Source organism: Lontra canadensis, unplaced genomic scaffold (assembly GCF_010015895.1).
Source record: "Lontra canadensis isolate GAN:19392208 unplaced genomic scaffold, GSC_riverotter_1.0 scaffold83, whole genome shotgun sequence".
Classification (NCBI taxonomy): Eukaryota; Metazoa; Chordata; class Mammalia; order Carnivora; family Mustelidae; genus Lontra; species Lontra canadensis.
This window is the reverse complement of record NW_022631077.1, coordinates 4,476,078-4,489,817: the sequence shown is the minus strand read 5'-3', so window position 1 is coordinate 4,489,817 and position 13,740 is coordinate 4,476,078. Positions and strand designations below refer to the sequence as shown.

Below are 13,740 nucleotides of genomic sequence, written 5' to 3'. Positions count from 1 at the left end.
TCTAGCTTCTGTAGGTCATCCTGCACAAATGTGTGGGGCAGAGAAAAAGCATATAATAACATTGTTTATCTCAGATTTTAAATTATCTCCTGTTGCTATTGTCCTCCATTATCATGGGCCATTGAAACCTGGTTGAAAAGTGGAGATCAGATGGCACCTACAGTTTTTAAAAGTTAAAGTCAGGAATACTTAATGTCAAATTTCTTTTGAAATCTCACATTCTGTGGAGCATTTTTTACACTAAAAATATGTAATGATACATAATGTTTTAAAATAGAAAGCTATGAGCAGCACATTTTGATGAATTTAAGAATAAAATGGTGGTTATACAATTATGTCCAGTCTTTTTAAAAAGGTTTTATTTATTTATTTGAGAGAGACTGAACATGAGCGGGGGTTGGGGGAGAGGGAGAAAGGGAGAGGGAGGAGCAGGCTATCCACTGAGCAAGGAGCCCGACACAGGTCTCAATCCCAGGACCCTGGGATCATGACCTGAGCCAAAGGCAGATGCTTAACAACAGATCCACCCACCACCCCCAGTATAGGTACAGTGATCTAGAAATGCCGGAGGTAAAAAAAATGAAAGGGTCTGAAATGTGATGAGCAATTTTAATTTAGAAATATCCTTGAAATATTAAATTTCAGTATTATATCCTTTGATATACAGTTGTCCCTTGAACAAACTTGACTTTGAAACCACACAGGTTCACTTATGCATGAATTTTTTATAGTACTGTAAATATATTTTCCCTTTTTTAGGATTTTCATAATAACATTTTCTTTTCTCTAGCTTATTGTAAGAATAGAGTAATAATACATGTCACATTCAAAAATACATGTTAATTGACTGCTGTTATCAGTAAGGCTTCTGGTCAACAGTGGGCTATTAGCAGTTAAGTTTTGAGGGGAGTCAAACATTGTACGTGATTTCCAACAGCACAGGGGTCAGTGCCTTAACCCCCTCATTGTTTAGGGGTCGACTGCAGATCGCACAGTGGGTAGTAATCTCTACCTAGTAAGATGAATTTAGAATGAATTCTCGAAAATGTCTTAGAACTAATACTTTCTTGTACTAGTCTGTCTTACAACTTTAATCGCCCTCTGTAGATGCTGACCTGGTTATTAATGAAAAGGTCATTTATTCCTAGAGAAGGAAATTCAGGAGGACTTGAGCTTCACTTTCTGTTAGTTCTTTTGAATGAAAGCGGAGTATTTAAAGATAGTTGTGGTATGGTTTATGCTTTATGTATTGCAGATAGGAAAAGAACACGTAGGCTTGAAGGCTGTGACTGAAATCCTCCAGGATATTCAGTACAAGGTAAGTCCTTATTTAAAAGAAAATAAAAATACCGGTTATGAAAGCAGTCCCCAAGACCACTCTCAGATTTGATGATGCACACAAAGGACTCACAGAGTAGCTGTTACTCTCCTGGTTGTGGTTTATGACAGAGGAAAGACACAGATCAAAAAGGAGGACAGTGCAGAGGCGCATGGGGCTAAGTCCAGGAGACACCAGTCATAAGCTTCCAGCTGTGCCCTCCCAGTGGAATCACGGGATGAACCTAACTCTTTCGACTGTGGTATGCCACAGCTCATTTGAAGTGTGACCAACTAGAGAAGCTCGCTGAACCTTTGTGCACAGGGATTTTATTAGGAGTCTGTTATGTGGGCATGAAGTGTCTGTGTAACTAACCCCAGCCTCACCCCCTGCCCCAGCCAAACCAAGCCTTCATCATAAATCACATTGTCAGGATAAACTCCTCTGGTCTAACTGGTATAGCGTGGCCCAAGGCCTCTGGCATATGGAAACCCTCTTATCAGGCAGAATATTCCAAGACCTCTGAGCCAATCAAGGCCAGTCCTCAAGACGGGCTGCTTTTTGAGCAATCCAGGCCTGTGGAATTAACCCCTTCGGCCCATTGGTTATAGGAAAGTTGTGTAATTGAAACAAAAATTATGGCAACTATACTAAAAAGTATTTATGTTAAAAAACGAAAAAAGGCAAGTATGCATAAGCTGTAAGATCAGGTATCACAGAGAAGGTGATTTAGTTTGACACAGTTCTGTAGTGATGCAGCCCAGCTTTGCTGGGAAGCCAAGCTCTGTTATAACCAGTGCTTTTCATGTGCACGTTGAATCGATGGAATCTGAGTGGCCTCGGAGGGCAGTAGTTTAATCCTGGAGAGCTACTGCAGAGACAGTGCAGAGATTCGAAGATCAAGACCCACGGCCAATCCAAAAATCAATCTGGAAGTGAAGTCTGATTAGCTTGAGGCTGGTGCAAGCCCAGGGCGTCTTGGACGAGGGAAAAAACGTCTACCAGAGATTTCCCGAGCAGGCTTAGAATGAATCCAGCTACCAAGGGAAAGCACAGACTAGTCAAAAAGCTGGTAAGAAGGGGGAAGGACACATTTTGACTGACATTTGTCTAATAGAAATGGGTTGAGAAATTTTCTTTCATTGCTTCAGCTCCTATGACCTCTATCTTTATGGAATACAGGGGGCTGGTGGGAAGCAAGTAAGCTGGATTCTTACAATGTGTCAAACCGTTCCTAGAAGTAAGGAAGAGACTAAGAGGTTACGTATTAATGTGTTATGTCTGCTTTGACAGAGTAATCTTATAAGAGACCTCCAGCTATCATGACGGGTCTGTTTGCCTCTAGGGCATGAGCAATTTAAGGGACATTTAAAATAGTGATTGCAAATGTGATGATTGAACAATGGCACAAGTATTTTATTGAAATTATTTATTTTATTGAAATTTAAATACAACTTTGATAAAAGTTGATAAGAATTGAATATATTTTTTTAAAAATTTAGTCATTTGAGAAAGAGAGTGCATAAGCTGGAGGGGCAGGCCGAGGGAGAGAGAATCTCAAGCAGACGCCATGCTGAGTGCAGAGCCTGTCTCGGGGCTTGAGCGCAGGACCCCTGAGATCACGACCTGAACCGAAACCAAGAGACAGATGCTTAACTGACTGTGCCACCCAGGCATTAGTAGAATTGAATATTTTCATTCAGGTGTTAGTTCTCCCTCTCTGGAGAAAAGAGGATCTCGAATAGATCATAGAGACAAGTTACCAAATGCAAAGGAAACAGAATGAGAATTTAGGAGGCAGGTTGTAATGCCAAGAAGGTTAAGAGCTGAGGTCAGAGTAGCAGGAGGAAGGTCATTTCTAAAGAATTTTCTGAACCAGGTTCAGGCATTTTACACCAAAACCCAGGTCTTTGGTGTGGATGTGCTTAGGAGCAGGAAAACTGAGATAGACAACACAGTAGAGAGACAATTGTAAATTTCTCTCTGAAATTGTAGGGAGAATTGAACTGTGGTCGCAGCGACATAGCCATGGAGTCAGAGCAGGAGTGTCTTGTTGGAATCAGTCGCTGCGGCTCCCCTGAGAAGACAGAGTGGGACATCTATAGACATCTGGAGTCCGGGATGCCATTCAGAAAAGAAGTCAACCTGGGTCCTTAGAGCTAGTAATTTTTTTATTCTAAAATTGAGGAATCTTATGATAATATATGGTGATTTTTTTTCTTTTTCAGGGGAAGTCCAAAACGATACCCTGCTTTAATCCCAACACTTTACTACCAGGTAGGTGTTAATCTCGGTCATGTAAGAAGGATTTTAACTGTGAATATGATTGTGTTGTTTCCTTCCGAATACATACGACTATATATTATTAGTTAATAAAGTTTCTTTACAGTTTACATTCTCTGTCCTAGGTAGTACTTTCAGATTGCTCTAAACATGAGTAACCTTTTGAAACAAACATTTTGTCACTTTTTCCATTATTCTCTGAAGAGTTTCTTTTGGATTTTCATTTGCAAGAATTGCTACCTCTGTGTAAAGCATGAGTGTAATAACGTAACATTAATATACTTCTAGGATTGGTCAGTGAGGTTCTTACTAATCTCTAGAGTGAAATAAAGTTTATATCTAATTATTTAAGGTAAAGTCTTTGCAGTGCTACTATCATACAGATGTTACTCTTAATTACTTAGGTATACCTAAACATGTTAAGAACTCGGTATAAAATACTCAAAGCATAGTTTGTAGTTAAAGGTGGTTTTGTATAAAATTTGGTCTTCATATCTCTCTGCCTAAATTATATGCTGTTTCTCAGTGTTTTAAACAAAACCACGTAAGCTGATGCATTGTATCATCTGTGGCCTACCTTTAGTTGCTTTACAACAAACCAGTTTTTGCCATGTGTTGAACACCTATCCATCATATTTGATCACGAATTCCTCTAATGCAGAACTAAAAGATTTCTTTTGTCCTGTCGTAATAGGACCTCAGTATTTTGCTGTTGAGGGAGATGTATAGAGAGAGCTAGAACAGAATGTTTATTTTTATTTTTATTTTTTAACAGTAAAAATTGCTTTATTATCACAGAATGCCTTTAGATTCTTTTAAAATCATTGCATGTAAAAATGCAAAAACTTCTCCTTTACTGTTTTTTTAATTAACATATAATGCATTGTTTGCTTCAGGGGTAGAGGTGTGTGAATCATCAGTCTTACACAATTCACAGCACTCACCATAGCACATACCTTCCCCAGTGTCCATAACCCAACCACTGCATCCCTCCCCCCACTCCCTGTCAACCCTCAGTTTGTTCCCTGAGATTAAGAGTCTCTTCTGGTTTGTCTCCCTCCCGGGTCCCATCTTGTTTCATTTTTTCCCTCCTTACCCCCCACGAACCCCTGCCCTGCCTCTCAAATTCCTCCTATGAGAGAGATCATATATATTATGCTAAGCAAAATAAGTCAATCAGAGAAAGACAATTATCATAGAACAGAATGTTTAAAAGTACAGTCTTTGAAGTCAGACGGCTTGGTGTTGAACCTGGCTCTGCCATTTATTAGCTGAGTGACCTTGGGCAAATTATGTCACCCTCTGTGCTTCAGTTTCCCCATCTGGAAAACAGGGCTAACAATAATACCTGTCTCATTGGTTTGCTGTGAGGGTTAAATGAATTCATGTGAAATGCTTAGCAGAGTGCCTCACAGGTAGTAAGGGTGGATTAGGTATGAATAAGTCAGGGAAATTCTTCAGTATAGTAAAAAACAACACAGATACACATCTTCTAAAGTGACTAAACCTGGGACGCCTGGGTGGCTCGGTTGGTTAAGCGTCTGTCTTTGGCTCGGCATGATCCCAGGGTCCTGGGATCGGGTCCCATATCGGGCTCCTTGCCCAGCAGGGTGCCTGCTGTTCTCCCTGCTTGTGCTCACTCTCTTAATCTCTCCCTCTCTCTCCAACAAATGAATAAATACAATCTTAAAAATAAAGAGGGGCGCCTGGGTGGCTCAGTGGGTTAAAGCCTCTGCCTTCGGCTCAGGTCATGATCTCAGGGTCTTGGGATCGAGCCCCGCATCAGGCTCTCTGCTCAGCAGGGAGCCTGCTTCCCTCTCTCTCTGCCTGCTGCTCTGCCTGCTTGTGATCTCTCTATGTCAAATAAATAAGTAAAATCTTTAAAAAAAATGAAGAAAGTGACTGAACTGGACCTATATGTACACATATGTATGAGTCTATCAACTTTGTAGAGCCGTCTTTGGCTCACAGAGTGATAACATGACTCGAAATCAGTATTAATACTAGAACGAGGGCTCATCGTATTTTCCCATTGGTTATTTTCTCTGTGACGATCAGTTTAAGAATACAGGTGTGAGGCTGTAGTTTAAAATGACCTCATTCTGAAAAGTGTTGTTTAGATGATTTATAATTCTGGAAAATTATTGTTGGCCTCCTCCAAAGTATTATTAATTAACTTACTTTTTCGTGTCATGTCCACCCGGTTGCACAGATCCTTTGCTTCGGGATTATTGGGTATATGAAGGCTCTCTTACCATTCCGCCTTGCAGTGAAGGTGTTACCTGGATATTATTCCGATATCCTTTAACGATATCCCAGCTGCAGGTGAGTACAGCACTTTAAATCGTTCAGAAGAAGTTCTGAGTTAAAGGTTAAATATTGTTTCTGTAAAAGGGAAATGTCTGTTTTATGTCTTAGCTTCCTTTAGATCAGTCACATCTCCACAGATGAAAGTTAGATGTCTTGAACCAGTGAAAGCAATCGAAAGGTCAGGGATGAATAAAACCCAGCTATCGTTTATGATCTGTATTTTAAAAGTTAGTTTTTATAGAGTAAATAGAAGTCACTGAAATAGTCAGACTTTTGATTAGTCTAGTTATGTCTTTGTGTGGGATTCCCCAGCAGTGGAGAGGAGAAAGGTCTTGGAAGTGAAAATGTTGGTTATTTCTGTGAGTCATGGGGCTTTGTGATACTTCTTTCTTGGCTTGCATAGGAAGAGTTCTGTAAGCAGAAGGGTGAAGGAGGTAAAAAGAATGCTCTGGAAAGAGCTGGATTGTTCTCCAGCTCCACTTCTGGTCTCATCTTGGGCTTGGCCTCGGTGCTCTAAAGGCTGATGCACAGTGGGTGGGGGCACTGAGTTGAACTGTCATGGGATGTTAGCTGGTGGAACATGAGGCAACATCATTACAATATGTTTAAATAATGATTTTGATATTATTACAAAAGAGGTGCTTTAAATGTCTCCTGTCCTCCAGGGATCTAAGGGATGTGTTCTAAAAGGCTGTATTTTTTCCTTCATGATCAACCTCAGAAGCCTTAGACTGTACTCCAAACAAATGAAGTTTCCTTTAGAGACCTTTTTTTTTTTTTAACAAATTTTTATTACATCTCCTATCACTTTCTAAGAACCTCAAGTTTATTAACTACTCAGTAAAGCCGTCCTTTGCTTGTCCTTAAATCTTCAAAATCCTTTCAACCTTTAACAGTTTCTTCTTCTTTTTGTTTTTCTAAGGATTGATTTTAAAACTTCCCAAATTAGTTTCTCCAGCCTTTTACAGACTTCGATCACACCACCTTGAGGCTTTCATATTTTTAATATGACAGATCCCTTATTTATTCATTTATCCTTGTGTTCTTCAAAGAAGCTATTCCTGAGTTCCAAGCAGACACACAAAGAATATGGAGATTAAAACAGTTTTTATCCTCAAGATATTTACAAGAATGGAAGAGACAAAGAATCCTACAGATGGGTTATGCTGGCTGTGAGAAGTAAGTTGCTCCTGGCACACATAGGAAAGAAACCCAGCGTGGCCTAGGGGGGACAGGGAATAATTCCCCCAAAATATTATGAGTAAGTCTGGTAAAGGAGAGGAAAGAAATTAGAAATTTGACTCTAATGTTAGGGATAAATCTTTGGACTAATAATTATGCGTTTGGATTTTAACCACAAAGATGTTAGCTGCTGTAACAAACCAACCTCAACATTTCAGTGACCTGTCACAGAAGAGATTTATTTATTTAGAGAGTGAGCCAGCACAGGAGTGTGTACACATGAACTCGGGAGGGGCGGAAGGAGAGAGAGTCTTAGCAGACTCCCTGCTGAGCTGGGACGTGCATGCAGGATTCATGTCCCAGAGGAAGAAGAGATGGATTTGATGATGAGTTGAGCTCAAGTTGAGGAGGAGGCGAGAGGGTCGGCTGACTGCCAAACCTCAGTGCAGCTGGAGATGGCTTCATGCAGGGGGCTAAGAAGGACTTAAGGACACTGGAGAGGGAGTGACGTCCTGGGATGCAGGATGGGAGAGTGAATGGCCAACATGTGGAGGAGGGACTTTAATAGTGACAGATGCCTGGGAGAATTTAAGTAGGGTGGGCGCGGCAGATAACCGTACCTTACAGAAGCGGGCCCAGATGCCACTGGGTGGTTTTGGGATCCAGCTCAGTTCTAGGTGATGATCAGTGATGGGTGCTTAACCACTGTCCCCTTTCAACTCCTGCCCTTTATGACACCACAACTTCTTTGAGATCCTCTTTCTATATCAGACCTTGACAGGAAAATCTTATGGTACTAGAGAAGGTTTCTACCTTTTTGGTCTATGTTTTGTGTTCTCAGTTGGAGGAGTTTGATTTCTTCTGACTAAAACACAGAACAAGATCGTCTGAGGCTGAAGTGGCCATACACATTTAGGGATCTTTGGCATAAGACAAGGAGCCAAGGGACGAATGAGATACCCAAGAAAAGAGTTTGGGAAAGGAAGAGTGGAGAAGATGGGAGAAATAGTCTCTTAGGAGGTTTTCCTGAGAAAGCTTTTTTTTTTTTTTAAAGATTTTATTTATTTATTTGACACAAGTAGGCAGAGAGGCAGGCAGAGAGAGGGGAGGAAGCAGTCTCCCCACTGAGCAGAGAACTCGATGCGGGGCTCGATCCCAGGACCCTGAGATCATGACCTGAGCTGAAGGCAGAGGCTTTAACCCACTGAGCCACCCAGGTGCCCCTCCTGAGAAAACATTTATAAGAGAACTCTTTTATAAGAGAACTCTTCAAGTCTGGTAGGGTCCCATGGGACTTAGTAGTCTCCATGTGCTATCCAGTTGGTCCAAGTCACTTCTCTCGCTGACATCACATTTCCAAAGCAGGGAAGAAAGTTGGGGATGAGTCTGTGGACGGGTAAAGGCCAAGCTTGTTGTTGGCCCCCGCAACCAGGTTAGAGTGAGACTGCAGCCTCAGCCGTCCTAAGCTGGGCTGGGAGAATTGTGATTGTTCGGGGAATGACGGATATCAAAGATCAAACACCCTCCTGCATTTACGTTTCCTACACTTTGCTTTTAGGACAATGATACACACTTCCTCATTGTTGCAGCAAGGATCACAAGTTCTTAGATGACTAAGTTTCAAAACACTGAGGCTGGATATGCAGTATGTTTTGCTGGGGATTCATTCACTGGCCTTTACATGTCCCTGCCACTGTTAACACAAACAGTTACTGATAAAATGTGTTGCCATAGCCCTGTCTTCCTTTACCCTTTTCATAGGCAGATGTTAGCATGTGGAATTTCTCCTTTGAGAAAAGGTGAATAATTTATTCACTAATTCACGCATTCATTGATTAATTTGGTAATTTGGCATTTTCTATATTCCAGGCGCCGTAGTAGGCACAGAAAATGGAGGAACAATAAGACATAGTTCTGACATCAAGGGGTTCACCATCTAGGGGGAAAGGCAGATATGCTCACATTTAAAGAACAGTAATTTCTGGGGCACCTTGGTGGCTCAGTGGGTTAAGCCTCTGCCTTCAGCTCAGGTCATGATCCTGGGGTCCTGGGATCGAGCTCTGCATTGGGTTCTCTGCTCAGCAGGGAGCCTGCTTCCCCATCTCTCTTTCTCTGCCTGCCACTCTGCCTCCTTGTGATCTCTGTCAAATAAATAAAATCTTAAAAAAATAAAAAATAAGAGTAATTTCATGTGAACAGTGCTTTAGTATGACATGAATATGTCCTAGCACATAGGACAGGCACCCAATAAGATTTAGCCATCTGGTAGACCTTCCCCAAGCCAGATAATGGGATGTGGCATGAGTATTAGAGGGCATTGTCAATTGGAGAAGTGGTGTCTGCACAGGCACAGAGGCCTTTGGAGATGGCCACTGTTAGTGTAAAAGGCCCATGTCATGACGTGAAATCAGAGAGGGGATCATGGATGGGCCTGACACTTATCAGTGAGCCTTGATGTTGTGCTGTGGAGGCTTCCTGAAGGCAGCAAGGAATTAATGGAATGTTGTGAGAAAGAGAGAGAGAGACAAGAGCAAGTCTGAATCTGAGACCTCTCTATAGCTCCAGTATGAAGATGTAAATCTGAGTCAAGGTTGTGACAGTGGTCGGGGCGCCTGGGTGGCTCAGTGGGTTAAAGCCTCTGCCTTCGGCTCGGGTCATGATCCCAGGGTCCTGGGATCGAGCCCCACGTCAGGCTTGCTGCTCAGCGGGGAACCTGCTTTTCCTCCTCTCTCTCTGCCTGCCTCTCTGCCTACTTGTGATCTCTGTCAATTAAATAAATAAAATCTTAAAAGGTTGTGACAGTGGGATGAAAGGAGAGGAATGGCTTTAGAAACAAAAAGGCAGTAGAATCAGTAGAATTGGTGACTGAAGACATAGGCGGGTTTTCAGAGAGGGCAAACCTGCATATTACTCCCTGGATTTTGGCTTGAATGACTGGCGAGTGTGTAGTGTCACTCTTCATGACAAGGAATAAAAATGGAAGAGTAGGCTTTATGGAGAGTACTAGGAGTTTATGGTTGTGACTGCTGAGAGATTGAGGATGCCTTCGAGATGTCCCAAGAAAGGGGTATAATTCGTAGGTGATGGTTGAAGCCATCCTTGGAGAAGAGGAAGGACATCCTTTAGGGAGAGAAAAGAAATCATGCGGAGCGTGGGGAGTGGCAGCTGATAAGGGCATGCATTGGGAATGTTGTCCCCACGACCTGACTCAAGGGGTGGGAAGAGTCAGGAGGTTGATGGGAAGCCACGGAAGGTGTGAGTTTTAAGAAAAAGGGAGTGGAAAGATGAAAAGTATCAGATTTTGCACACACATTAAATGATGGGTAGAAAAGTATTAATTGGATTGAGCCACAAGGAAAGGTCTCAGGCATGGTGAGGAACTAGAAGAACCTGAGTCTACAGTCCCATTTGTTCAGCATTGCTTTGTTTAGGGGTATTTTTCTAAAAATAGATCAAACCTTTTAGTGAAAAATAAAATTTTATCACCACAATAAATTTCTGTTTATTGGAAGTTAGCTGGGATTAACCTTGTTGAGTCACAAAAGAGAACATTCTCAATTCCTCTTGGAATTCCGTTAAGGATTCCCTTGCTAGCCTGTTAATTCTTGGGAATGTTACTGTTGAGCTTTACTCTGAATGTTAACTGATGTTCTGTAAATGTGAGCCATAATGTTTTACTCCCCTATTGACTAGCATGTTATGCCAAAATTCAGAGACAAATCACTGTGTATGCCTTTGCGTCTGGCTAGCTTCAAAGGGAACCTTGCTTTCTATTGTCCCTTTGGGTAAGGCCAGTGAGAGATTCTAATAACCCTAACAGCCCAAGTCATGTTCCTCGATTGTTGGGAAAAGCCGTATCCTCCTAATTGGGAGCCAAAGCCAAAGGGATGTGTATTGGAAGGAATAACTTCAACTGCTCTTGAAAATAGATGATTTTCCAATTAGCAGCAGCTTTTTAAGAAAAAAGATATAGGTACTATTAGCACAAAGGTCCATTATAGCATCTGCTCAGAAGGCAGCGGTGTTAAAATGTACACACACACACACACACACACACACATACACATTAAAAATGCAACTTAGAGTGATTTAGGAAAAAAAATTACAAATTTAAGAGAATATAAATTAGTTTGCTCTTGACCCAAATGTTTCGTTGTTGCTGCTCATATAACTTCAGAGAAAGCAGGGCAGAAATAGAAAAGGTCCAGAGAGGGCAGTAAAAATGAGAGGGACCAAAGAGAGAGATGGGATTCTAAAATTTTAGACCAAGAAAAATTGAGACGTCTTGTATTATTAACTTTAAAGAGGAACAGAGACAGAGGGAGGGATTATAAAATATTATTTGTGTATAAAACAATGAAAGGGACTGGCAAATAGTAGGTAGGGCCTTTGCATAGCTGAGTCTGTTGGGAAATATAAAACTTCGTATTGAAGAAAAAATGTTTCCTTTCAGATCCCAGGGTTAACATATGTAAATTAGGCTGTTGGGTCTTATTACGGAAATGATTGCTATCTTGCAGTGTACCATCTGCCATAGGATAAAAGTGTCTGCACTAGCCACATTAAAGAAAAGACTCCAAATCATCGTAGTTTTAAAGATTTTTTAAAAAATTAATTTATTTGACAGCAAGAGATCACAAGCAGGCAGAGAGGCAGGCAGAGAGAGAAGAAAGAGAGGAGGAAGTAGGCTCCCTGCTGAGCAGAGAGCCCTACGCGGGGCTTGATTCCAGGACCCTGAGGTCATGACCTGAGCCGAAGGCAGAGGCTTTAACCACTGGGCTACCCGGGCGCCCCCAAATCATCCTAGTTTCTAATGAAGTGCACAGCAGTTCAATTAAGGAGGAGGAGTCTCCTGTTGACATGTAGTGTTGACCGTTAAGCCCGTCATGGGACACTCACATGCTCCGGGGTACCTGGAATTCTAGAGTAAGCAACTGGAAGCCTCTGCTCAGTTGAATTTTTTCATCTAATTCTTGGTTAGCAAACCATATGCGAGGGGAAAAGACGTGCAGTTGGATGGTATGTAATTTTCTTTGATTTTGCTATGATCTAGAATGTTCAATTACTTTGCAATAAACAGTGGTCTAAGCATTAGGAAGTTGAAGGAAAAAATTTTTTCAGCCGAACGGTTGTGTTTGGAGATGAGATTCCAAGAACAGAATAAAACATGCCAAATTTCATCAAATCTGTCAACAAATTGTAAGACCCATCCTGATTTCCAGAGACATTAAAATGTGAACAGTAGTCAGAATTGATACTATAATGGCATGTGTGCAAGTATGCACGCATGCACAGAGAAATGATTAGGTTTTACTCTCCCTTTCTGACTTTCTCTGTTTCCCCCTTACTTATCTATTCCGACTTCTTAGTTTATCTGCTTTCTTCAGTTAGATGTGCCTATCTTTGTTTCTTTCTCTTTCAACTTCAGTAACACTAGTGAAGCAAAGGGACATGAATGTGTTTACTGTTTCTCACTGTGTGAATATATGTCTGTTAGAACTTAGAAAACCACTTTTAATTTTCTTTTCTTCTCGGTTTTGCCCCTTCTCCATCCTTCCCTGCTACATATTTCCTAGAGATCAAGAAGCAGGACTCTTCCTCACCCCGACAGCCCTAGTCAGGATATGGTGTGTGCTTGGCCAGAGGGATCTGAGAGCCCACCTGGTCCTGGGAGACCAACGAGGTCTGTTTAGGGCCAGGACTCAGCAGCAGGGTCTTTCTTGTCTGTGTGCTCCCCACATGGGTTCCGAGGGGCTGTTAACCCTAAAGACCCCAGTTGCTGTGGGACCACTGCATGGTCATGTTTGAAAAACAATTTCAAGCAATTGGGGACATTTGTTGTGAATTGTCTTCTGTTATCCACAATTCCCAAACTTGGGTGGGCTTGTTCGAACACAGATTGCTGGGCCCCACCCCGGAGTTGCCGATCCAGTAGGACTGGGCCAGGAACTTATCCCAGGAAGCACACTTTGAGGACACCTGTTTCTTGTCTACTGGCATTTATCTGCATGTGTAATTTAGAACCACATTCTAACATCAGAATGTGGAGTTTCTTAAGAGAAGTGTTGACTATCCTGTGGAAACACCATGTGAGGAGCCACATATATAAGACTAAAATTTCTAGGGGTCACAATAAAACCATCTAAATATAAATAGTTAAAATGAATTTAAATAGTATATTTTAACCCAATGTACACCAAATACCATTTTAACATGTAATGAATAGACAAAAAGCATGGATGGGATTTTTTTACATGATTACTTCATGCTAAGTCTGACTTCTGGTGTGTGTCCTGCAATCCCAGCATGCCTCAGGGCAGATCAGCTGCATTTCGGATGCTCAGTGGCCACACTGTGATAATACAGCTCTAGGTTCTCTCTCTTGGGATGCTCCCTCTTCCCTTTCTTAAAATGAGTGTTTTTTTAGGCACTTGTGGGGAATTTTGGATGTATTTCCTCAGCGTCTTCCGTGATAGAGAGCGCTTCCTCTGTGGTCATGAACTCTAGACTGTAATTCTTGACTAAGTTTGCGTATGTGTAGCTCATCAGTAACTGTCCTCAGATGAAGACGGGAAGACTGTGGCAGAGACCAGGCCTGGGTATCGGAATAAGGGAAAGTTGGCATCAGTTTTACTGGGCTCTTCTCT

At 41.7% G+C, this 13,740-nt stretch overlaps 1 protein-coding gene across 1 annotated transcript in view; it reads left to right on the top strand.

Annotated features, from left to right (window-relative positions):
• Positions 1-13,740, top strand: part of CA8 (carbonic anhydrase 8) — an 85,223-nt gene that overhangs the window by 48,106 nt on the left and 23,377 nt on the right. The window contains exons 5-7 of the mRNA XM_032882608.1: positions 1,256-1,318; positions 3,547-3,595; positions 5,814-5,926. Coding sequence (XP_032738499.1) covers positions 1,256-1,318; positions 3,547-3,595; positions 5,814-5,926 — 225 coding nt within the window. The remainder of the gene's footprint in view (positions 1-1,255; positions 1,319-3,546; positions 3,596-5,813; positions 5,927-13,740) is intronic.